General features: G+C 31.8%; 2 protein-coding genes across 2 annotated transcripts; both read right to left on the reverse strand.

The window, feature by feature from the left end:
- Positions 1 to 556: 556 nt before the first annotated feature.
- Positions 557 to 11,073, reverse strand: LOC114384680 (synaptonemal complex protein 2-like). The gene is given in 19 exon segments (XM_028344395.1): positions 557 to 734; positions 2,196 to 2,305; positions 3,289 to 3,348; positions 3,757 to 3,864; positions 3,969 to 4,043; positions 4,955 to 5,041; positions 5,121 to 5,231; positions 5,312 to 5,419; positions 6,446 to 6,556; positions 6,630 to 6,698; positions 6,783 to 6,911; positions 6,996 to 7,244; positions 7,327 to 8,003; positions 9,860 to 9,958; positions 10,081 to 10,206; positions 10,307 to 10,514; positions 10,664 to 10,734; positions 10,737 to 10,793; positions 10,796 to 11,073. Coding segments are annotated over 18 exon segments (2,634 nt in total). The 5' UTR covers positions 10,977 to 11,073; the 3' UTR covers positions 557 to 734; positions 2,196 to 2,197.
- A 3,363-nt stretch (positions 11,074 to 14,436) lies between these two features.
- Positions 14,437 to 16,432, reverse strand: LOC114384605 (receptor-like protein 43). Its single transcript, XM_028344309.1, has 2 exons — positions 16,077 to 16,432; positions 14,437 to 14,681 (listed from the first exon to the last, which is right to left on the reverse strand). The coding sequence occupies exons 1-2, from the start codon at positions 16,363 to 16,365 to the stop codon at positions 14,647 to 14,649; spliced, it is 324 nt and encodes a 107-aa protein (XP_028200110.1). The 5' UTR covers positions 16,366 to 16,432; the 3' UTR covers positions 14,437 to 14,646.
- Positions 16,433 to 25,126: the final 8,694 nt, after the last annotated feature.

Consider the following 25,126-nt stretch of genomic DNA (forward strand, 5'->3'; position numbering starts at 1 on the left):
ATTAATCATAAATCATTCTAGATATGGTTTTTAAAATAAGTATTAGAAAACCCGACAATGTTATCAAATCTATTATTAAAAGACAATATAGAAAAGCCTATACACTATCATTATATTTTAATTAAATTATTGGTTTTGTAACTAAATCCGTTGAAGTTTAGATTAAAGCAAAACGATTTTAAATTCTGTCAAGCTTATTTAATTAGTTTCAATTTAAGGTTTATTAAATTGTAATTGTAACATTTTTCACTTTGACTCAAACTTTAAGAAGTTGACTGTTAAAAAGGTTTTAAAAGATAAATTAAAAAGGGTACGAAGTTATAGAAAAAAATATAGCATTTAATTACTAAAAAAGGTCGTTGTCATGATCAAGAATAGTGAGAGAAAATGGTTGAAAAAAAAAAGCAGTAGTTTGATATTTTGTTTCATAATGACCCTAAATGGGTCAAAACTCAAAATTATCCAACAAACTCCTTATTGCGAATGATAAATTGATAATGTCATTCTTTTTTCTATTTTCTAGAAAAATTAATATTTACAAACCAAGCCAGTGCAATTTACAGTTTATGTTCTTATATCATGAAAGTATTATGTCATGTTTGTCATTTACAATTACAAAACCTGCTACAATACCGTTCAACAGAGACAGTTCAAACAGGAGTAATTCTTTGAATTAACAAATTACAAGGGGATTGCATCTATCTATTAGTCTGTCGTCATCAGTAGATCCAAACCTGCAGAAACAAAATGTCTTTCAGCTTGATGCTTTCAATCTTCAATCCATTTTCTAACCCATTAACATCGATTAAATATGGAAAGCAAAAGAAGACAACAAGAAGCCAATAATCAATTGGTCCATTGATAAAAATTGAAGAAACGAATTGCTGGGTCACACGTTAAATCCCTACTCTCAATTCTCAAACACTAATTGTTATCAAACACATGCACTCAGAGAAAGATGGCCGAGGGAGATATACATATGTTAAGTTAAAATAAAAATTTGGTCCGATAGTTGACACTAGTTGGTTTAGTCTGTATATGAAAATCTCTACATTTTTTATTCTTATATGGAAAATTTCTACAAATTAACTTCCACCATTTGTTGACAATATATTGGTATAGAAGTATTTTTTATATGGACTAAATAAAAATAATGTGTTAAGTGTAGGGATCAAAATGTAGAAATATTTCATGAAACGAAGTATAAATTTGTTTCAACAAGATACTAAAATGAAAAACTTCATCAATTATGACAGTGTAATGGCGGCAATGGGCAAGACCATTTGGTAAATATTTTTTCATATAGAAAACAAAATGCAGAGTTTTTTCATCTAAGGATTAAAAGGAAAAAAGATGTACTAACAATTATTAAAACAAGTGATAGAAAGTATTTAACAGGGAAGTCATGAGATCTGTCAAGTTTCAACAATACCAAGAAACTATGATAACACTGCTAAATTTCAACTCAGCTTGGCTATTTTTAAGGTTCAATAAAATTGCATCTTCATGTATCACTTTATGGAAAATTGGCATTCAAGAAATAGCAGTCCATGGGCAACTGAAAATCATAAAGCAGTCATCAAGTAAAACAGGGACGGTCACTGAAGAAGACTGCATTTTTATGAACCAAAAGAAAGCCTTTAATTGACTGTTTATGCATTGGCTAATTTTCCACAACTCAATTTGAGGAAGCTGTGATTTGCATAATGTAACACAAACATGCAATTGCTCCTAGAAAACCAGTTTATTAAAAAATTTCTTGTTCATCAATCATCAATCCATCATGTGGTTGCTTGAGGACATAAGACATAAAGAATACATGTTTCTGCAGATATACTGTCATCAAAGATCCAATATCATTCTAGGTTTTGGGGAGATGGAATGTGTAAATGATAAGGAACAAAAGTGATTGAATCTAAGTAACAATGAGTTCAAGGTATTTATTTCCTGGCAGAGGCTGTGGCTGAGAGTCTGAGACAACAAATTATAGAATTCCAGGGAACGGTTATTAGTAAGTAATAGCATGGAGTCTATCTCAATTTTAACATTTGTAAAAACACTGCATCACCAAGACAGAGTTAGGAAGCTCTGGAATGGCTTTGGTACTTTTCTCTTGGCTTTTAGTAGGAGGAAGCATCACATTTCAAACGAAATAAAATTAGGATTACAGTAAGTCAGTATCAGATTGTAAATACCACTAATCAAATGCATAGGGATCGTCCGCATATGGATTAAGAGACCCTTCTGAAAACAAATCACCAATATTTGAAGGACGAGGATGGCCTCCTCCTTTGATGCTCTGCATCTGTGATATGTAATATAAAAAGTATTACTACAGCACACCAGGAAACAGCATAGCATATGCAAAAACTCTTATATGTTACCATAAACAAAAGTATGTACAAAGATTAATATCACATCAGCTTATCCTATGTTCTTTTAGAAACAAAAGGGGAAAAAGAAACTTTCAGCAATAAACCCTTCGTGTTTTTGCTTTTAATTATACCATAGCAGAAGAGCATTAACAACTTGATAAATATTGTGCCAAGGCAATTGGACCTAGAGAAGCATGAGATTCTTATAGAACTAATTACAAATATTTCAATTTACTGAGAAAAGATAAATAGTTTCACCATTAGATAATCAACATGGAAAAGACTGAAATCTAAAAAATAGTAACTGGATTAAATATAATTTTTTTAAACTAATAAGATCATATTATCTCCTAGCATTATCATTTCTGGTATCATCAGAAAGAATAATGTAACAATGAAGATTAAGTGAATATGGATGTGTGTTTGTAAAAATTGATTTTGGATCAACCTACTTTTGTAAAATTGATTATGGTTAAAATTGATTTCAACATAACTTTATTTTTTATTTGGATAATGAAATGTATAGTAGAAAAATGATTTTTACAAACAAATTGTTTGGATGCTTTTAATCAAAATCGTTTTTGTATATGTAATTACCAAAATGAATTTTAATGTACGTGTATACTTCTTTTCTATTATAATTAACTATTTTGATATATACACTAATAAATTAAAAAAAATAGACTTGCAGTGCAGTATTTTTATACTTCATGTTAATTATTAAACAAAAAGTAAATATATGCATAATATTTTAAAACACTTCAAAGTTATCATTAAAAATTTCTTTTTAACCACACTAAGAAATGCATCTCTGTGAGCTACCGATAAAGAGTTTTTTTAAACACACCAATATAAAGCTAGGGAGCTATGCATGTCAAACAAACAAAAACAAAGTTTTATCTGAGTTGGTTACCTTAACAACACTTCCAGGGGTATTTACTTTTGGTGTATTTGTCTTCCCATTTCTAGGGTCCTGATAAAGACAAGATATCATTCAATATTCACAGGCATGTAAGATGTCTGCACTCGGAAGCCAAGAGATCTGGTGTGTTAATGTAGTTCATGCGTGCAACCATATTTATATATATGGTTAATAGCATTTAAAGAGAAACAGATACATGCCTCAAACATGACAGTACTTCTTGTTTTTCTTTTCTTTGTGATAGTTCTTCCATTAGAAGTCTCAACTTCATATTCATGGCGAGTTACCTGCTAATTCAGTTAAGGAAGCTAAGGTAGTTTCCAAATATCATAAGTTATTTACTTCTACTATCTTTCCAGACCACCAATTGAGATCCCTACAATACTTATCATTTGCTATGCAATTGTTGGAATTTAAGTTTCCTTCCTCTTGGTCATTATTCATAGTGAATCAAGTCACCTTTCTATGATGCTTGGGAATGCTCACTGCACTTCCTGTTTTAACGTTCTCCACTTTTTTCAACAACTTTGGTACTGGTCTTTGTGTCGCTTCAATGTGAGGAGAGTCCTATGAGGAGAGAGGAAGGACAGAAAAAAATTAGGTGACTTGGTGAGAACATAATAATATGTTATGAATGGAAGATAAAGTAAAATTTCCTTTTTTTGGAATACCATTCTTACTAGGTCATGCTGATTTCTTTTACCACCAAAAGAACTCCTTCTCTTAATGGATGAAATGGAGTAATCCTATCATATGAAAAGCATTATGCTAATTTGAAAATTCAATTGAAATTCATTAAAAAGGTTGGTTAAATTTGCACTCACTAAATATATTCTAACACTTATCTACTAGATTATCATCATATTCATATGCTCATCACATTTGCCACAAATAGAAATTGCTGAGATATCTTAATCACTCACAACACATCTTTTCAGGAAATTTCTTTTTAAGCATATATGATATCAGAATAAAAAAACAAATTGCAATTGGAATATCCTTACACTCATGAAACCACTAAATAGAAAGAGTCGTTACTTTCGATAGCGTTCATCTTTAAGATAGTAAGGAGCTTGAAACGAAGCATGATTACAGTAACAGATACCAAAACACAACCAAACCAATGTCTATCATCTAAAAACACACACACAAACACACATTATTTCAGCTCCTACAACATGAAGCCTTCAGAGCTCTATCTTAACCATTTCCTTTGTGATGTGCAAAATCATCAATAAAAATCTTTTTAACTTAAATTTTAGAACAGCTATGCTGTGAGAAATTGTACCAATCAAATCTATCTAATATCATGTCAGTAATAAGTCATTACAAAATATTTATGCTTTAAGTAACATGATTATGCCTGTTTCATAAGTGACAATATTACCATGAAGAAAATGCATAGACCAGTGGGTCTTTATTTGCATCACCCTTCTATGTATTTAAGTTCACAATTCACAGGCTAGTGTTGAAAGAATATTAAAGAAGCACATTTAGGTTACAATGCTATACAAGCAATATCTTCTCATTTCCCCAACTGTGCCTACCAAAGGATAAATGTTATATGTCAAACCAAAGGTTTCTCAACATGAAAATTAACAAATGTGGCATCCATTTGGAGACAGACACAAACAAATAGATTGAAACACAAGTCAACCTGTTTTGAATTCACTTCTTGGTCCTCTTTGGGCTTGTCACTCATCACTTTCCACTGCAACTGCAACAAAGCCCGTTGCCTGTCTTCCTGCAATATATTCCGAAAAATAAATATAATAAGAAAAATTATGAGAAGAAATAAATTTATTGTATCAGGTATTCCATACTTTGGATTTTTGAAGATGCAACTCCTCTTCCAGCTTCTGACACTCATCTTCAAGTTCACACCTCAATGCTTTAATCTGAGCTTCATGATCATTCCTCATAAACATTGTTTTCTACATATAATTAAGATAGCAACAGGTGAATAAATTTGTATACAAATTTTGGCTTTGACAAACGTGAGTTTGTGTGGCACCTCTCTCAGTTCATTCTCAGCTTGCAGTTGGGTACGCTTTAGTTGTTCATTGTGTTCAGCTATGAGGCTTAGTTGCATCTTGTCATGCTCCTGCTTCATTTGAGTAACCTGTAAATTGAGCAGGAAAAATCAAGTGACCTAATGCCTGTAAGTTTTTCAACTTAATGTTAATCAAATTTCATAAAAAAGGAAAGTCAAAGATAAACCTTAATGAGACCAATTTAAAGAAAGGTAAGAGGACTATAATAGTCAAAGATAAACCTTAATGAGACCAATTTAAATTTTCACATGAAAATTTTGATACATTTAAATAACAGATTTAATGTTACTAATTATTACTATCATGAACCAGTTATCCAAAGTTTAAGTTCTTAGGTGAAGAGACACATGAATGATTTTATTTTACATCTTTAACATGCCCCTCACGCAAGAGCCTTTTGGACTTTAAGTGTGGATAATGCACAAGTCTCCCTATGATCTACCTTGGGCTGAAATTCAACGTTTTATTAGAATAATAAGAGTAGAAAGCATTGAACTCTAGACCACAGTTATAGAGACTTTTCGTACCATGTAATTAACAAACTATACAGAAAGCTCAAGCTGTTAGGTAATGATACATGAATGACTTTATATTGCATCTCAAACAAATACTAATCACAAAGTAACTTTATTTAAAAAATGGTTTTTTTAATTAATTAGCACATAAAGTAATTAAAAATATAACCAAAGACAAATCAGAACATAATCCAATAATTTTATCAATTATGCAGATAAGAAAGACTCATATATTTATGGATATAGATCCCTATTTCAAGCAACAAAAGAAAAAACAGGTGATTTTTTCTAATTTACAACACATAAAAAAGAATTAATTGATATCATAGATAATCTCCTTATCAAGAATTATATATCAGAAGATGTTATTTTAGATATGGAAAAAAATCTGGATAGAAAGTATTTTTATTAGATGGTAATCATTAGAGAAATACTAAATTGTTCCATATTGAATCCAGAATTTTGGTTCTTTTCAAAATTTGTGATATTTTATAACAATCCCATGTAATAGAAAATGCAATGACAGGGATACTTCTAAGCAGCCAATAATTTTGAATTCAAGACTTTTTCTATGCTTACGAGCAACGCGTGTTCCTCCTGAATGCGCATCAACTGCTGCCTTGATTCTTCTTTCCATTCTGCAAGTTTTTGGCCACACTTTCCCTCAATTTCTGCAATGGCTTTGTTAACCTAAAGGTTCAAATTGGTTAAAAACATGCTAATGGAAATTACATTCTACAAATACCAGGAAATCATATCAAACCTTGTCTTTTTCCATGTTCACAATTTCCATCTTCTCCAACTCATACTTCCTCTTAATATCATTAATAGCCTGTTCAGATAATGAAGTTTTCGTGCAAAGTTAGGGCACTGTACCATCAGGCACCTATAGTAGGTAACCAGTTATATATAAGACCTGATCATTTCTCTGAGATATTTCTTTCAAATGCCTTGATAGTTCTAACTGTTTATTCTCTACCATTTGATCATATTGCTTTCTAGCCTCTGAAAGTTTGCTTTCAGCAGCAGTCAATAATGATAGATTCTGCAAAGTCATCCAAAAAACTTAAATAATACACAAAACACAAGTCAGGAACAGGCAATTTGCACTATATGTTTGCTCCAAAACCTCTGCAATCTGATCTTCCAGCTTCTTTTCCTGTTCCTTAGAATGTAAAATACACTTATCTTTTTCCTCCAAGGAATTCTGAAGCTGGATGACTTCTTTATCAAGAGAATCAGCATGCTGCTCTAGTTTCATTCTCTCGTTTTGCAAAGTATCTATTTCATCTGATTTCTTCGACATCTCTGCCTGCAGTCTTTCTGTATTTTCTTTGCTTTCAGTCTCTAAGGTTGAAACCTTCAGCAGTAAACCTTGCTGCAAAACATTAGATACCTCAATAAAGAACACTACAATGTATTTCAATAGGAAATTAGCTAAAGCAGATTAACTGTCATACCACTTGGTTCTCTGATGATCTAGAACTTTCTAGCAAAAAATCAGCTTTCTTTTCTAATTTGGAAATTAAAACCTCTGCATCTTTCTTTTTTGAGATTAAAGTTTCAGCTTCTGACTCCAAACTTTGAATTCTCTCAGCAGCTAATCGAGAGTCCTCTGTAAGCTTGGCTAGAGTAGATTCATGAACTTTCTGAAGTTCATCCACATTTTTGCTTAACTCATGAATTTTCATTTGAGCTGCATTATTTTCTAATTCCAAGACAAAAAATTTATTGTTAAGCTCACTATACTGGTATCGAGCATGCTTTGAGAAAGTTTCTCTCTCCTGCTGAACCAACTGGAAGCAAGAAGCATAGAGCAAATTCATTTCATCAAACTTGCTCAAAAGATTCAGGCTTTCTTTATCTAAATTTGACAAATGTGCAGCCAATGAATGAAGTGATTCTTCAAGGTTTTTGATTTCCTGAAGTGACATGTCAAGCTTTTCTGCAAGCCCTGCATTCCACAATTGAAGATCACTCTTTTCTTTCTCCAATTTCTCTTGACTGGTTAAGTGATGCATAATTTCATCTTCTTTAACTTTTAACTGTAGGTGAACCTCTTCCAACTTTGAGTTCAAATTCTCTGTAGCCAATCTACTAGATGTTAACATTTCTTCTAAATTCCTTATCATAGTGTCTGAAAACAAAGTAAAATTCCATACAACAATTCAAATCAGTAGCAAGTTGAGATACAGGATATCTAGTCTGTTGAAAATTATAAGGATTTAGGTAGGGAATGAAGGAAAAGAAAAAAACTGAGTTAATAACCTGAAATTGCATCAATTTGATGTGATACAAAAGACAAAGTACTAACCCAAGTATGATATGAGAAGAAAGCCAGTCGGTGTTATCTTAGTACATGGCATTCATTATATGTCTAGACCTCAAATGAGACAATCTTCCATGATAAATCAAAATAATGTTATTTTAAACAATTTTATCAGTGTCTTCCTAGTCAAAGTGAAACAGCAGTTACTTTTACATCTCTTTTTGTAATTTGAGATTTGGAACAGAATGGCTCCATCTTGAGGGACTCTCATGTTATATAGGACAGAAGCTGTTGAGTAAACTTGTATGTATTAAGTAAATAGTTACTTGTGATCCAGAAAAAGTCCGAGGAGGGGTTGAAAGTAAATAAATTGTGATCTATAATTATGGATGCAACACATGATAGGGATATGATACCACATGGACACAAAGAAATGACAAAGTTTAAAAACCGTAGGACATGACAATAGACAATTCATATTTTAAAAAACAAGTAGGAGTTATTGTAGACATAATAAATACTAAAATTTAATTATTAATGCAATCCAATTTGTATTGATATAAGAGTTCAAACATATAAGTAAAAAAGTTACAAAAGTGTGGTTAAAAATATTCAAAGCATCCATGTAGTGTCCAACATAAATATATATCTAACACATACATAACATCACAAGACTACTATCCAGAAGTATGCTTACCTTTTTGACCTCTACATATATAATTATATTAATAATTACAAGAGTATAACTTTTTTTCAATAATATATATATATATATATATATATATATATATATATATATATATATATATATATTATTTAAAAAAAATTGAAGAGGGAGGAGCCTAGGCCCACTCTTACCACTCCCTACATCCACCCCTGCCTGTGGTTGACCCATAGTAAGGGCATGTATACTTTTAAATCATTGTTCCAATCTTTCAAACAGAGGTATGGATATTCTATTCTTTTTCTGTCTCAAATAAGTAATGATTTCCATTCTTCAACATCCATGAAATGAATTATAAATCATTATTCTAGTACTATTTGTTAAAAATCTTTGCAATAGAGAAAACTGAAATCCATGTTAATAATCTAAATAAATTGTTAAGTGCATGATAATAATATAAATAGATATAGCAAGCCACACAGAAATGGAAGTCTAGCCTTCATTTTAGTACAGAAATGGAAGTCTAGCCTTTGATTTAATTCATCACTCTTAAGCTTATTATCAGCTCCAATTGCAATCAACCATACCTTAAATAAGCATCTCCAAATGCTATTTTTATGACTCTAACAGGCCGACACATCTTCTGGGTTTGAAATGTAGTCAAGGGGAGGACTATTACAACTTTGTACCAACTCTTGTACTGATTACCAATGGAACCTTAGATTAGCTAGATAAGTAACAGTAACAATTCCAAGAAATCAATTCATTAAAGAAGGAAGAAAGCTTAGTACAAATACTGTATAAGATTATAAACCATAAAACATGCAAAACAGGAAGTCAACTTGTTGGTACATTGCATTATGCAACTTCCCAATTTCAAAATATGACCTGAACAAAAAAAAAAAAGCACATAAACTGAACTCATGACCGTAGAGGACCAAAAGATGTTTAGTAATGACCAACCTCATCTGAAATTGTTTAAATATATTCATACAATCCTACATTCCAAGAGATAAAAACATTAAACATAACTGCAGCAAATTTGCAACTTAATCCTCACCCTTGTCTTGTATAACATTGGTAACTCTGCACTGTTCATCTCTGTGAAATTTCTCCCTTTCTTCTGTAGCATATTTGATCTTCTCTAGCTCATTATCACCTATAATAGTGATATTACAGATATTACATATTGGAACATCACAAATATGACAAATCAAACCAAGCTACATTTAAAATAATTTTTATTTTACCAAAGTTTTAAACTAATAAAAAAGAACTTACGTGTACTAATTGTTTCCTGTGCAGAATCTAGCTTCAAAGACAAACCATCCATCTGTTTATTCAAGCTATCAAGCGCTTCTGAACTAGCTGACAGTTTATTTTCCAATGTTTCCTTATCTTTTTCAGCTATATCAGCAAGATAAACCAAATGGCTAGTTAAAAGAAAAACTAAAACGATGAAAACTAAAAGATAAATAGAAAACAGAGGGAAATTGAATATTCATACCGTCCTGAACCAAACCAGCCAGCTGCTGCAAAGTCTCTGTAAGTTGATCACATAAAGTCTTAGTAGAAGAGAACTTAGACTCCAATCCCTTCCACATTTTCTTATCTTCCTTCTGCTTGACCTTGAGCTTCGCGTTTTCGTTTAACGCATTCTGCAATTTTTCTTCTAATGCATGTACATACTCCTGCGACTTCTTAAGCTTAGAATTCTGCACAACAGGAACAACAAGAAAGTAACATCATTTCAATAAAACAATGAAACGAAACCCTAAGCATCTTATATATACACTTTAATTAACGTGCGGAGATTCCTCTCTTCACAGCTCAAGCTCAATCACAAAGGAAGACATTATCATACCGCATTTTCAAGATCAGTCTTCACCGAAGCTTGCTCTTTCACCAGTTTCTCTACACATGAAAAAATCAACGATGCATGGCCATATTACGATCAAAATTTCCGACACAATCTTCGCTCAGGAGGAAAATCGGAAAATCGATATGAAATTCGGTTCAACACCTGCGGTGAGCTTCAGGTTTGCGAAACTCCCCGACGAAACGGAATCCGCAGAAGGACGCGAAGATAATGGCTTCGGTGTTGCCGAAATTGAACCGTACAGCGATTTGAATTGGTCGAGGCTTTTGGAGATTGGGAATCCTAGATTCTTCTGCATTGCAAAGATCGAAATGGAACCCTAGAAAATGAGAGTGAAGTGTTCGAGCGTTTTTCTTCTCTGTCGCGCTACGCTTCAAGAGACGAATCAGTTCAGAGTGTAATTGAAACTTAGTCACCCGCCATGGTGATGCAGTAGTATTTATACTATCGCGCGCGGGGTTCGTGTTAGTGTAGACCGTTAATGATGCTTTCAAAAGTCACAAAATGCTCCTTTTTTTCCCTCATTATATTTTATAACTTTTTATTTATATAATTTGTTTTAATTGGTTTAATTTTTAAATTTTAAGATTCAATTATGTCTAATATTTAAATATGTGTATTTTTATTTGGTGTCTAACTCAATTAGTTAAAGATGATGGGTGAGTTATTGTAAATTTATGACACTTTTCGATCCCCACACATAACAAAGGATAAATATTCATTTTTATTCTTGAGAGTGTAAATGCTAACAATTTAAATTTAATTCCTAAATATGTAAAAAAATATAATAAATTAGTTTGCTCGTTAACTCTTTTTCATTCCATTAAAGTTAATGTTTCTACCTACTTGAGAGTCCATGTATACAAATAGGATGTTACGCCATTGACAATTGTATTGGACTAATATGTTAATATGTTTATCATTGACTAAATCGTGAGTATTGAAAGTTTGTTTTTCTTTCTTTTACAACACCAAAGTGCTGACAAATTAATTTTTGAACATTACAACTTAGTGTTAATTTGGTCCTTCAAAGATACAATTTATTAACAAATTAATCAACAAAAGATAAAACACCTAATTAAATAATCTTAAACACAATACACTCACAAGCATGTAAATTGAAATTATGACTATCAAATAGGAAACTCAACTCTAACTGCCATCAACTTAGCCTATTTCAAAATCCTAATCATCTTCCTTTCATTCATGTGTGTTGATCATAGTCTTTTTTTCTATGTTCGTGTGCCTAAATATGAATTAAGCTTGGATGAACTCTTAACTTATCGGCCTACTTTTATGCAACCCATTTCAGAATAGCTTGCATGTTTTTGAAAATCTTACCACAACTATGCTCCTCCAGAAAGATTTTAATTTGAAATCTTTTTTGTAACTTTGGTTCAAGCACAATAACTAACTCTCCTAAGGGTGTTCATAGCGCTTATTATTTTTAATATATTATCATAATGTAAAATCTATTGACTAAACTTATATAATTATTATGCTATATTATTTTTCATTAAAATTTGTTTAACATATTTTTGTTGAAAATTATTAATTTTTTACTTTTATTTGGAATTATTAAAAAAAATAATATAATCAACCTTTTTTGTAACATAATAGTAAATTGTGCATCACTTGATATTTAACATTATTTTTAAGAATATTGCTACATTCTTTTTTAACAAATGAAAGTATAATATGAATGTTGATTATAATTAAAGTAAAGGAATGTAATAAATTATCTAATACTTATTATTAATTATCACAACAAAAATCAAATATTAAAAACTTATTATAGAAAGAAATACATTATAAATTGCATACTTTAATCATTAAAAATTTAAAACAATGTTAACTACATAATGCAAAACATACATTAATAAAATCAATATAACTATAATATGTGGTTTTGTTCGATTTTATAACAATAACTGACAATCGGATCAAACGGCAAAAAAGTGTGATTTTTTAAGTTTTTGATTTTTGCAATTTTCATTTAATTGATTTTTTGGAATCGATTTGACTATTTATGAACAATTAGATTCAGTTTAATTTGAACACCTTAAAAATCTCTCATGGACATCTCTTCTGTTTGCAAATTGCTCTACCTCTAATGTGATCATTTTTCTTTCACTTAACATTAATAAACATTCTAACAACATCAAATTCCATGCCTACCTCCAAGTGCACATGTTTGAAATGGTTTTTTGCATTGTATTAAACTTCTTGTTTGATAGTTGTAATTTTAGTTTGCATTCATGCAAGTGTGCATGTGCTGTGTCTGAGATTATTTAATTAGGTGCTTTATTTTTCATGGATTAATTTGTCAATAAATTATATCTTTGAAAGACTAAAATGAGAGTAAATTATTATGTTCAAAGACTAATTTGTTAACATTTTTTTAATGGAAGAGGGTGTTGTAATAAAAAAATGAAATGTTTAATACTGACAATTTAGTCTATAATAAACATACTTACATATTAATTCAGTATAGTCATTAATCACATGAGATCTTATCTGCACACTTGGACTACCATGTAGGGAGGTCACATGCCACATATGTAGAAACATTAATGTTAACGGAGAAGAGTTAATGGCAGGATTAATTTATTGTACTTTTTACGCATTTAGGGATTAAATTCAAATTTCTTATCTTTAATTGACCAAACTATCAATGCTAGACACTTTTAGGAACCAAAATGGATATTTATCCCAACAAAATGTGCATTTTATCTAAACGTCCAGTTAGACTTAATCTTCACCAATAGTTAATAATTAATGGAATCATAATTGATTAACTTTAAAAGTGTTATCCTAATTTAAATGTCAGGTTATGTAGGTTTATTTTGTTAAGTCTGAGTTAATCTTGGATAATATGGACATGTTACATGAACAACATTTGTGATAAAGAACACATTGCCACTATATCAATAATCTATTAGTTCCACAACTTTCTAAGTTATATTTATAATATATTATTTTCCAACCTATTAAAATTTTGAACAATATGTATCAGAAAAACAACCCAAGTTACAAGATCAGCCCACATATAATCAACAGTCCCAAGACCAAATTCAAGCTTCTATAATAGTCTATAACTTTTTGTGTTGTGTGAGTTGTATTAGATAGTTACTGTACCTATCATAGAGTTGTCATCAATTGTTTATTTTTGTCTCCTACTTGTTATACGCTAAACAACCAAAGACTTTTAGATTTAGAAAATCAGGGGGTTATTTGTGTAGAAGTTCAAAAGGAGTTTTGTTCCAATTGATGGGAGATGGGACACGGTTTATTAAGTGAACAATATGTGATTGAAACATGAACAAAAATGATTGGGAATATGTGATTGAAACATGAGTGCTCTTGACACATTAAGAATGTGTTGATGTCATCTCTCAATTCTCCCATTTTGTTGGGGTGTGGCAACACAACTAGTTGATGCAAAATGCCTTTAGAAGCATAAAAATCTTTAAGAAAAAACTCAGGTCCACTATTGGAGCGAATATATTTAACATTTGTTTTGCATTTGATTTTTGACTAAATGAACAAAATTTTGCAAGTGATTGGACTTCACCTTTTAATTTTAGTAGCACAATCCAAGTATAGCAACTATAATTATCAAGAATAGTTAGAAAATACTTGTAACCATGTACAAAAGTTTTGGAAAAATGACCCCATATATCAATGAGTTAATTCAAAAAATCTTGGAGGCTCTACTAATACTTGGTGAATGTAACAATTTTCTTTGTTTAGCCAAATGACAAAAATCACACATTTCATTGATAGACTTGAAAGGAAATTATTGGTATAACACATTCAAACGGTTTCTAGATAGATGTCCTAATCTAAAATGTCAAATATTGGAGTTGGTAATAGAGGTGGTGGCTGAATTAGTCTCATGTGAGGATCTAGGTGGAGTGGGTTTGCTATTCTTGTTGACAATGAGGTGATAAACACCCTCTTGCAATTTAGCCAAGCCAATCATCTTCGAGGAGCTTATTTCCTGAATTTGACAAAGGTTATTTACAAAAGTTAATATGAATGCAAAAGTGAAGATTAATTTGGAAATAGAAATAGGATTGAAACTAAACTTAGGGACATAAAGCACATCATGAACAACAAAAGTAGGTGAAAATTGGACTATAAGGGTGTCCAAGAAAGGGATTATTTTTCAATAGCGAATCCTTTGTCCAAATATGCCGATTCAGTGATGCTGATTAGGCAACCTGTGTTGATTTGCGAAAACCTATCACAGGGTATTGCTTCTTCCTTGGAAACTCCTTAATTTTATGGAAGCCGAAGAAACATGATACTGTTTCACGTTCATCATTAGAGGCTGAATACTGAGCTCTTGCTTCAACCACATGTGGGATACAATGACTTATCTTCTCAGTGATCTTCATATCACTTGCTCTAGTCTAACTATTTTATATTGTCATAATCAAAGTGCTCTTCACATAACTGCTAATCCCATGTTTCATGAGTGAACTATACATATTCATTTTAATATGCTTTACAAGGATTGACAACGACTTGTTTAGTTACATAACTTTTTCATTTTAAGAAAATATAACATGTGTCTCTAAGTATATATACTCTACAGGAAATTAAAGGTATTTTTTTTCCATAAAAGATATTATCAGTGCATGCTCATTGTGATCTAAAATCCGACTATACAATTCGTAATAAAACATTTATATTAATTGATTTCTAAATTAATGACGGTAAAACCCTGATTTTAAATATATTTTTTATATGAGGTATTTTTTATATAAAAACAGAGGAATAGTTCCTTCGAAGTCAGAGGAATAAAAATCCAAATAGTTAAGAGACTCCAAATGGTTAATGGAATTGGAAAGTTTTCCTGAAAAACCAGTGTAACAGAGATCCAAGTATCTAAGAGGAGTGCTCCGATTGAACTCTGGAAGTTCACCTTGGAGATCCAAATTGACAGACAGATCAAGCTTTTGAAGATTGGGTAAACAGAGTATGTTATTTGCTAACTTCCCTTGCAATCCTGTTTGTTGAAGACTAAGAGAGACCAAAGAGGATGAGAAATTCACTAACAAAGATAGAGAGCTCGGTTTAATGGAAGACATATCTAGGCCATCAAGAGTGAGCTCCCTTATATCAGTTGCATTTACAATGACATTTTCCAGGGTTGCTGCTTCAATTCTCATTCCAAGAAATGAGAGATCAAGCGACACTAATTTTGAGAGGTGAGAGATTTTAGAAGGAATAACACCACTAAATGCAGAGGCAGATAGATTTAGATGAGTAAGAGCCACATGATCACCAAAGCCGTTAGGCATTGGAGAATTGGAAAAATAATTGAAGGCAAGGTTGAGTTTTTGAAGATGAATGAGTTTGAAGAGAGTGGTGTTGGGATGAAATTCACCTTGAAGGCAACTGCAGCTAAGGTCTATGCCAATTACGTGACCTGACTTGGTGTCACAACTCACCCCTTCCCACAGGCAGCAATTCGTACCATTTTCCCATGATTCTGTCTTTGGATGACAAGACTCACACCAAGGATTAGAGAGAGAAGAGCTATCGAGAGTAAATGAGCTCTTGAAGCTAAGCAAGACGGAGGCGTCATCGTGGTTGCAAAATGGCATCAATGAAGACGTTTGTGAAGGAAAATGAGAAAGCAAGAAACTCAGGACAAGAAAAGGAAACCACCCCATGCTTTTATGAATTGTTTTGCTCAACAGATTTAAAGATACTCTGCTTTTCAGGAGTTCTAACACGAAAAGTATAAAAAGTATGGAATGTAAGCAATGGATGACGTTAATGGCTTCAGAATCAGAAATATATGGGTCCCATATTATTGAAATTGATCATGCGCAACAAAATTTGCCGTGTGGAACGCGAGTCCATGTATGAATTATAAAGCTCTTGACGCTGATACTATACATATGACCATTTTGATAGAAATTATAAAACAAAATGAAGAGATAAAAACTAAAAACTGAAAGATAAATCACACATGCATGACTTGTAAGACCTGACAATATTATAGTTGTTTTATATTCAGGCTTGTTGCTTGACCCACTCAGACGTAAGGAAAGGACTATATAAAACAGGTTTATTATGACAAAAAAATTTAAAAGAAAAATTCGAACGCAAGTCTTATAAATGAAAAAAAAACAAAATTAATAGATATTTGATTATAATATATATATATATATATATATATATATATAATCATTTTTATTAATTTTAACAAATATTTTCAATTCAACAAGTTATTAAAGATTTTAGTTTTTCAGCTCCTAACTTATCATTTACATCTTTTTTGTTCTATAAAAAAAATCAAAATTTAATGTCTATTGATTTTTTGTTTTTTTTTAAATACCGGTTCTTTTTCTCAACGAAAAAAAGAATGTTTTCATAAACAGATTCAAAGTTCGAAACGCTTGATTTGATAATCTGCTTTGTAGGAGTTTAAACACGAAAAGTATAATGATTATTTAATGTAATTAAGCAATGGATGAACGTTAAATTAAATCCAACTACTTAAGAAAAATAAGATCCCACGTATAATGGAAAAATTAAGCTTGCACAAAAGATTTCTGTGTGGAATGGGGTCAATGTATGACTTGCAAGTAGGGGTGGAAATTAGCCGAGCAGCTTGTCGAGGACCTTTGGCTCGGCCTATGTAAGGCTCGGCTTGTTTACTATAAAGGTCAAGTTCAAACTTTTTAAAAAACCTTTTTAGATAAAAAGATCAAGCTCAAACTATAAAAAAAGTTTGTTAAGCTTGACAAGCCGATTTGTTTAACTAACAATAATAATAATAATAATAACTTTATTTTATCAAATCTTATCTTATCCAGATTTTATTCTATCTAGATTTTATTTTATCCAGATTTTATTCCATCTAGATTTTATTTCATCCAGATTTTATTTCATCCAATCTTATCTTATCTTGTCCAGATCTTATTTTATTTTGTTTATGGACTTGGACTTAAAATAGATTTGTGAGCTTTGGGGCTGAGGACCTGTATAACAACACCAAGGTTTTAGTTGAGGGAGTTTTTATTCGGAGAGGAGAATAATTCTAGGATTCTAGAATTCCAATCTTTATTACTGTTCATGCACACTTTTCACGTAGAATAAAATTCATTTCCTGCAATTTCGTTTCGGCTTCAATCTACAGTTTCGTTTCTACTGATTAATGGAAGGCTAAGTCTCCAACATTATTTTCTCTTGAGGATCAAGCACAGTTCTCTTTGAAGTTTTGTTATTACTAATGAATGCTGATCAGTTTTTCCTCTTCACTAATTACTTTGTATTTGTTGCTATTAATCCATGCATGCTTAGTGCTTGATTAATTGTCTTTGCGCTTAATTTACGTTCATGCTTAATGATCAGTTTCATTCATGATTAATTGATGTATGTGTTGTTTAATCACATAATGACAGTCTTATCTTAATTTTCGCTTAGTAATTTAATTTAGGGTTGGATTAAGTGGTTGAACTGATTAAGGATAAATTCTCATAACCTAGGATAAGAGACTTGCTTGTGAATTAAGGGGAAACATGTTTTAATTCTGTTATTTTCTAATTCAAATTTGCTTGCTGTTTAATTTACAAAAACAAACAATCCCCCAATTCGTTACTGTTTTATTACTATCTTTTATGAACGTTTGATTGACCATTGCTCATTGGGAGACGACCTAGGATCACTTCCTAGATACTGCATTTTTAATGTTTATTTGATTCGGGTACGACCTCGATCAATAGTATATAAGATATGACTTGAGTAGACTAAGATGAAATTATTGTAGATATATTTTTTTAAAAAATATTTAATATACTTATATATTCAAAAATTGGATTAAAAATTGTTAATTTAACTAATAATAATTTTTGTTTGGCTATATTAGTGTAAATCATCTCTAATCCATACATTTTTTAATATTATGTTCTTTTTATTTTCTTTTGATATACTTTGTGCTTTAACGACTTGAATTCAATATGATTTTGTTTATCAATTATTTTTGGATTTGTACATTACTTATACGAAATTTTATAAGTTTCTTTTTTTAGTTAGTATTTCACTAGGTTTTAAAATAATTAATTAATCAAAAACGTCTTTAAGTAAGCTTTTAAATAGGTTCGTGGATCAAGTCAGACTTTTATGTAAGCCGAGCCGAGCCTTAAAAAAAGCCTATGACAGGTAATGAGCCAAGCTCAAGCCTTACGTATCCAACTCAAGTCGAGCTCAAGCCTAGTAAAGCTTGGCTTGGCTTGGCTCATTTCCACCCCTACTTGAAAGCTCCTGACACTGACACATGACAATCAAGATCATTTTTGTCAAAAACTATAAAGGATAAAGACAAAATAAAATGAAACAACATACCAATTAATTACATGTGTAACATTCCATTTTTTCGTAAATAAATTTAAAAAGTTTTTAGTAAAAATAAATAAATAAATAAATATAGAGCAAATAATAGGCTGAGTACCCTAGGTATAAATAGCTATGTTAAGTCAGGTGCCTTATTTTTGCCTCATTTTCGCTTTTCTCTTTTCTCCTCCCAAAACCCTTTCTTTTTCACCAAACCTGTCTAATGATCACAAAACGACGATCTCGGACTCATTCACCGTTTGATCATCGTGAAATTTGATCACCACGTTTGCAACCCAATTCCAAGCATTCTAACCGTTTATAATTGCAAAAACATGTCAGAGCTATGAGAAATACCCTTCGCACCATAGCTTTCTCTTTTCCTGTAAAAACCCAAAATAGTCTCAGTAAAACTATGATTCTAGTTTCTTTAACCATTGGATTTTCATGAAATTTGGATATGTTATTCGAAATCCAATTGCGCACACTTTTACCGTTAGGATTTACGAGATAATACTCTTGTAGGGAGAAAAAGGAATCTCATGAAGATAGTACAAATGGAGGCTTCAATCCCTTCTCATTCTCTTTAACGTTTAGAAATCCTATCAGAGCAATCAGAAGAATTTTAGGAACTTGTTAGAAATGTCTTTATCGCTATCGGAAGACACGTGAGCCCACTTATAGGTAAGGGATGAGTTATTCACAATTGGGGGTTAGTGAGAACATGTGTAGGGATCCTTAGAGGATTAAATTGGGGTTTTATTTTGGGATGTTTATTAAATTGAAATTTTTCCTTTATTATTATAAATAAAATATTGTTGTTCTGATGAGAATTGCTTGACAAATTGTGCTCTTGGTATCTGTATATTTTGACCTATGATTTTGATATAATTGTGTAATATTATTTGAATGGTAAAGGGTGTCACATTTAGTGGTATCAGAGCAGGTCAAACCTTTCGGCCAGTGTGTTATGTGCTTATCATATTCTGGTGTGCACTTTGTGTGGTTACTTATGAGTACTTTTGTTAAGCATGCTTGAATTATTGTTTGTATTTTCTCCTACATGATTAAATGAGACTTAATAATAATGCTTGTATATGCCTTGCATCCTTAATGTCTGCTATACTATGAATCCACTGTTGAGTCATGAGACTGGTCATCTCTATAATTTGCGAAGTGTGGTTGGACATTATGGCAAGCCATTGGGTGATGCAAGTAGTCTTGATATTGATTGATAATGTGTTAATGAACCTTTATCATCCTGTGTGTATGTTGTTAGTTAGCTTATTTCTCCTTTGATCCGTGGATTAGTGTTGCAAGAACCTTTTGGACCATATATATATATATATCTTGGATGAGTGTGTCTTTCTTGATGTGTAAACGCATGACTACTTAACTCCCTTTATTTTGTATGTAGTCGTGAATGTAGTTATTGAAGCTTATGATTCCTTAATACATCCTTATTAATTGTTTAATTCTTACTTCTTAAATGTACGTTATATACTTGTTATAGGAACCTTATAATTCTAAGTATATAGTTGTAGTATGGTGTTCTGCCTTAATTGTATAGATATTATGGTTGTTTGTGATTTATTGTTCTTAGTGATGTTAATACTCTATAGTTGGATGATTCATATCAAGTTATATTTGATAAGGAATACTCTTTTGATCGTACCTTCTAATTCTAGTGCAACCTATTCTTTGTGTTACGTGCTTAAGTCAAGTAATTTGATTACAGTTGAAAGCTTGAGTATAATTCATTCTTTGTGTTATGAGCCTACATCAAACAATTGGGTTACTGTTGTTTCTATCACAATCAAGCGATTGTTAACGTCCCCATATGTGTGTACACTGTGATTATGTTTTTGTTTCTAGAATTCTTTTGAAACGTTTGTTTTTAATTCTGAATGAGTGGTCCTTCTTGATTTAAAAATTATCGTCTCCTAATCAATTCGGTGTTCATTTTATTATTGGCTGCTCATCTTCCAATCATGTCTTGTCAAACTGCTTGATAATCTATCATGTTGTTATTTCTGTTACGAATAGAGGGAGACTTCACTCTTGTTAATCATGTTACGATGTTTCAAGAGGAAATACTTGAGTCGACATGATCATTGTTACCTGTAGATGAAAGTCAAACTTAGTAAGTCGTGTACCTGTGTTCCTTGAGGATGTGCTTAGTTACCACCTAAGTGCGAGATTGAGAATCTTGTAGGCATAATACCTATAGAAACTTGTAATCGTAGTTCTTAAGAAATATTTGGTATAGAGTTGTTTAAGAACATAGAGTAGTTGGAAAAGTTGTGAAAAATAATTAAGAGGTTTAGTGTGAAACCTTAAGAAAAGTGTAAGGTAGTTAGTAAGGCGTTAATTGCTAAGCATGGAAGGGTTCACGAATGAGTGTTCTAGCATAAGGTAGGTGACCTAAAGGATTATTGATATTAGTTATATGATTAGCGAGATAAATCTTAGTTCTCTTTACCTTAATATGGAAAATATCTGAGGATACTCTGATGATTACCTTAGTATCTCTTGTGACCTCTATGTGTACCTGGTCATGTCATAATATTGTTATGCATTTTAGTTAGATGAGGATGACCCTTAGGGTATGTCACGTTTAGGTGAAAGATAACTTTAAATCCTTCTTGGGCAAAATTTTTTTTGAGATGAGAGGAGACCTAAGATTAAGATGAAATTCCCTTAACTAGTAGTCGAACCAAAAATTTATTTTAGGATTCGTTGAATTAACCTTAACTCTTGTTGGAGATGACTCAAGTAAGTTTAAGTTTCCGGGTGAGATCCTTGTAAGGAGTAAGCCATAAGTTCATAGAAAAGTCGGTCACTGTAAACCGTTGAGTGATATCTTAGCCGCGTAGGTCCTTATTGGAGTAGTAAAATAATTGAAATAATTTTTAAGTTTAGAGGAGTGCTTGTAGGAGGACAAATAGTGATCAATGTTTCTTGACAACTTAAGACTTATGAAAAGATTTATCCTATGCGTGATTTAGAGTAGGTAACCATGGTATTCACCATAATGTTTTGGAAGACATTACCATTAGTTTGGTACATTGTGAGGACCTTTGCAATTGAATCCAAGATAAAAGAGATGGTTAAAATTCTCAAGAATCTTGTTGTGAGTTTAGTTTCAATCGTTAGAGCTAGCTTAGTAATTAGAGCTTGAGTAAGAAACCGTTAGTATGACCAGTGTCCTAGTTATAGATTTAAACATCGTAAACTACAGTTGAAACCTCAACTTCAAGTGCGAAGTTATAGAGTGGCATGAGTATAAATGTGTCAAGATTACCCTAAGTTGAACAAGTTTACAGAAGTGAGAAGTGGTCTATTTTGCTTATTCAATTAGCACCCAATAAGTATCAGGTAGCAAACCTTAGAGTGGAACCGTTGCAATTTCTTGAACTTAAGTGAGAGTTATGAGCTAAGTATACCAAAGTGAGAAAGATCGTGTTGAAGGAAGAGGCTTAGACCCGAGGGTAGGCAAATCATGTATGCTCGATAGCCATTTGTGAACTAGGATTGATAGAACGTGAGAGTCTCGAAACTCTTTTTTTTTCTTGAACGGTTCCATGTTCGAAAAAGAGTCGACCGTGTAGTTAGTCACATTTTCTTGTGTATGTTCATTCATTTCAAATTGTCATCAGTGTCTCCTATGATATTATCCTACTTCAAATAGTATGTCATTCATCATCGTTGAGATGTCACTCTTGTGATAAAACTTAACTTATGAAATACAATCATTGAGTAAACTAGGATCGCCAGATTTAGTTGCTAAGTGCAGAAGAGTCTTATGATGGAAGTCACGGAAAAAAATTTCAACTGGACACACAACTTGGTATTAAGAACTATATGTGCAATATCTTTTTCTCGATCTTTCGGCAAAGTTTCAGGGACGAAACTTCTTTTAAGGGGGATGGAATTGTAACATCCCATTTTTTTCGTAAATAAATTTAAAAAGTTTTTTAGTAAAAATAAATAAATAAATAAATAAAGAGAAAATAATAGGCTGAGTACCCTAGGTATAAATAGCTATGTTAAGTCAAGTGCCTCCTCTTCGCCTCATTTTCGTTTTTCTCTTTTCTCCTCCCAAAACCATTTCTTTTTCCCGTAGCCCACCAAACCTGTCTCAGAAAAACAACGATCTCGGACTCATTTTCCGTTGGATCGTCATGAAATTTGAGAAACACGTTTGAAACCAAATTTCAAGAATTCTAACCGTTGATAATTGCAAAAATATGTTAGAGCTAAGAGAAATACCCTTTATACCATAGCTTTCTCTTTTCCCGCAGAAACCCAAAATAGTCTCAGTAAAACTACGATCCCAATTTTGTTAACCGTTGGATTTTCATGAAATTTGGATAGGTTATTCAAATTTCAATTGCACACACTTTAGCCATTGGGATTTGCGAGATAATTCTCATGGAGGGAGGAAAAGGAATCTCATGAAGATAGTACAAATGAAGGCTTCAATCCCTTCTCATTCTCGCTAACGTTTGGAAACTCTATCAGAGCAATCAGAGGAATCTCTGGAACTTGTTAGAGATGTCTCTATCGTTGTCGGAAGATATATGAGCCTGCTTAGAGGTAAGGGATGAGTTATTCACAATTGGGGGTTAGTGAGAACATGAGTTGGAATCCTTAGAGGATTAAATTGGTGTTTTATTTTTGGATGTTTATTAAATTGAAATTTTTCCTTTATTATTATAAATAAAATATTGTTGTTTTGATGAGAATTGCTGACTAAAATTTTGGTATAAGTATATTTTGACCTATGATTTTGATATAATTGTGTAATATTATTTGAGGGGTTTTAGTCCTTAGGTTGTGATAATCTTTTTTATAAATTGTTATATTGAGGATATGAAATGATGATTCAAATTTTGAGTATGTGGTGAATTGAACATGTGATTAATGATGGAATACACGTATATTGAGATGTATATTGTGTTGTGAGCTATGAATTGTGTAATCACACAACTGTAAGACCCTTTAAGGGCAACGAGTTTTGTGCGACGAGTATTGTGATGAGATCCATTGTGGGAACTCGACGAGTTTAATCATAAGCGCGACGAATTAAAATGATTTTGAAAGTAATTGAGTAGTTGTGTGTATTACATAGTTTATAGGTAAAGTGAATATGATTCATGAGGTATGATAACATGCTATTTTGAGATTATATCATTGTAATTGAGATCGAGTGTATGTGATAAACTAAGTATGCACGTGATTGAGATGTTGTGTGCATTGAGATGTTGTATGCATTGAGTTGTAAACTATGGATTGTACAATCACACGACTATAAGTTTCTTTAAGAGCGACGAGTTAATGCTAAGACCCTTCAAGGGCGATGAGTTAATGCTAAGACCATTTAAGGGTGACGAGTTAATGCTAAGTCCCTTTAAGGGTGACGAGTTAATGCTAAGACCCTTAAAGGGCGACGAGTTAAAATTATTTTGAGAACAATTGAAAAGTCGTGTGTTTTGTACAGTTCATAGATAAAGTCTGTGTGCTAAAATGTTTTTTGGGTTGGACGTTGAAAAAAATCCAAATATCACTTCTCTGTTCTTATTTTTCCACTTGTCAAAGTTGTTGACAAATAGAGGTCAGTCTCGGTGTGGATATACGTAAAGTCTGTGTGATTGCACAGTTTATAGCTCACAACTCAATACACATGTATTTTATCTTTAATCACAGGTTCAATTTATCACATACTTACGATTTGAATCACAATTTCGTAATTTCAATATAACAATTCATACAAAAGGTTTATCACAACATGGGAAGTAAAACCCCTCATATAATTTCACACAATTATATCAAAATCATGGGTCAAAACAAAAAAAAAAATATCGAGAGCGTTCAAGTTTATCAATTAATTCTTATCAGAACATCAATTGGTATGTAAAAGACAACAATATTGTATTTATAATTGTAAAGGAAAAATTATAATTTAATAAACACCCCAAAATAAATCCCAATTTAATCCTCTAAGGGTCCCTACACATGTTCATTCTAACCCCAATTGTGATAAACTCATCCCTTACCTCTAAGCGGCTCACGTTCCGACAACAATAGCGG

The sequence above is a fragment of the Glycine soja genome, chromosome 14 (assembly GCF_004193775.1).
Source record: "Glycine soja cultivar W05 chromosome 14, ASM419377v2, whole genome shotgun sequence".
Taxonomy (NCBI): domain Eukaryota; kingdom Viridiplantae; phylum Streptophyta; class Magnoliopsida; order Fabales; family Fabaceae; genus Glycine; species Glycine soja.

Excerpts from the sequence above, each read along its gene's own strand:
- LOC114384605 (XM_028344309.1), bottom strand. The coding sequence starts at position 16,365 with ATGGGGTGGTTTCCTTTTCTTGTCCTGAGTTTCTTGCTTTCTCATTTT. Across the intron at positions 14,682-16,076 it reads TAGCTGCAGTTGCCTTCAAG|GAAATAAGCTCCTCGAAGAT; the intron begins GTGAATTTCATC and ends TGTCAAATTCAG.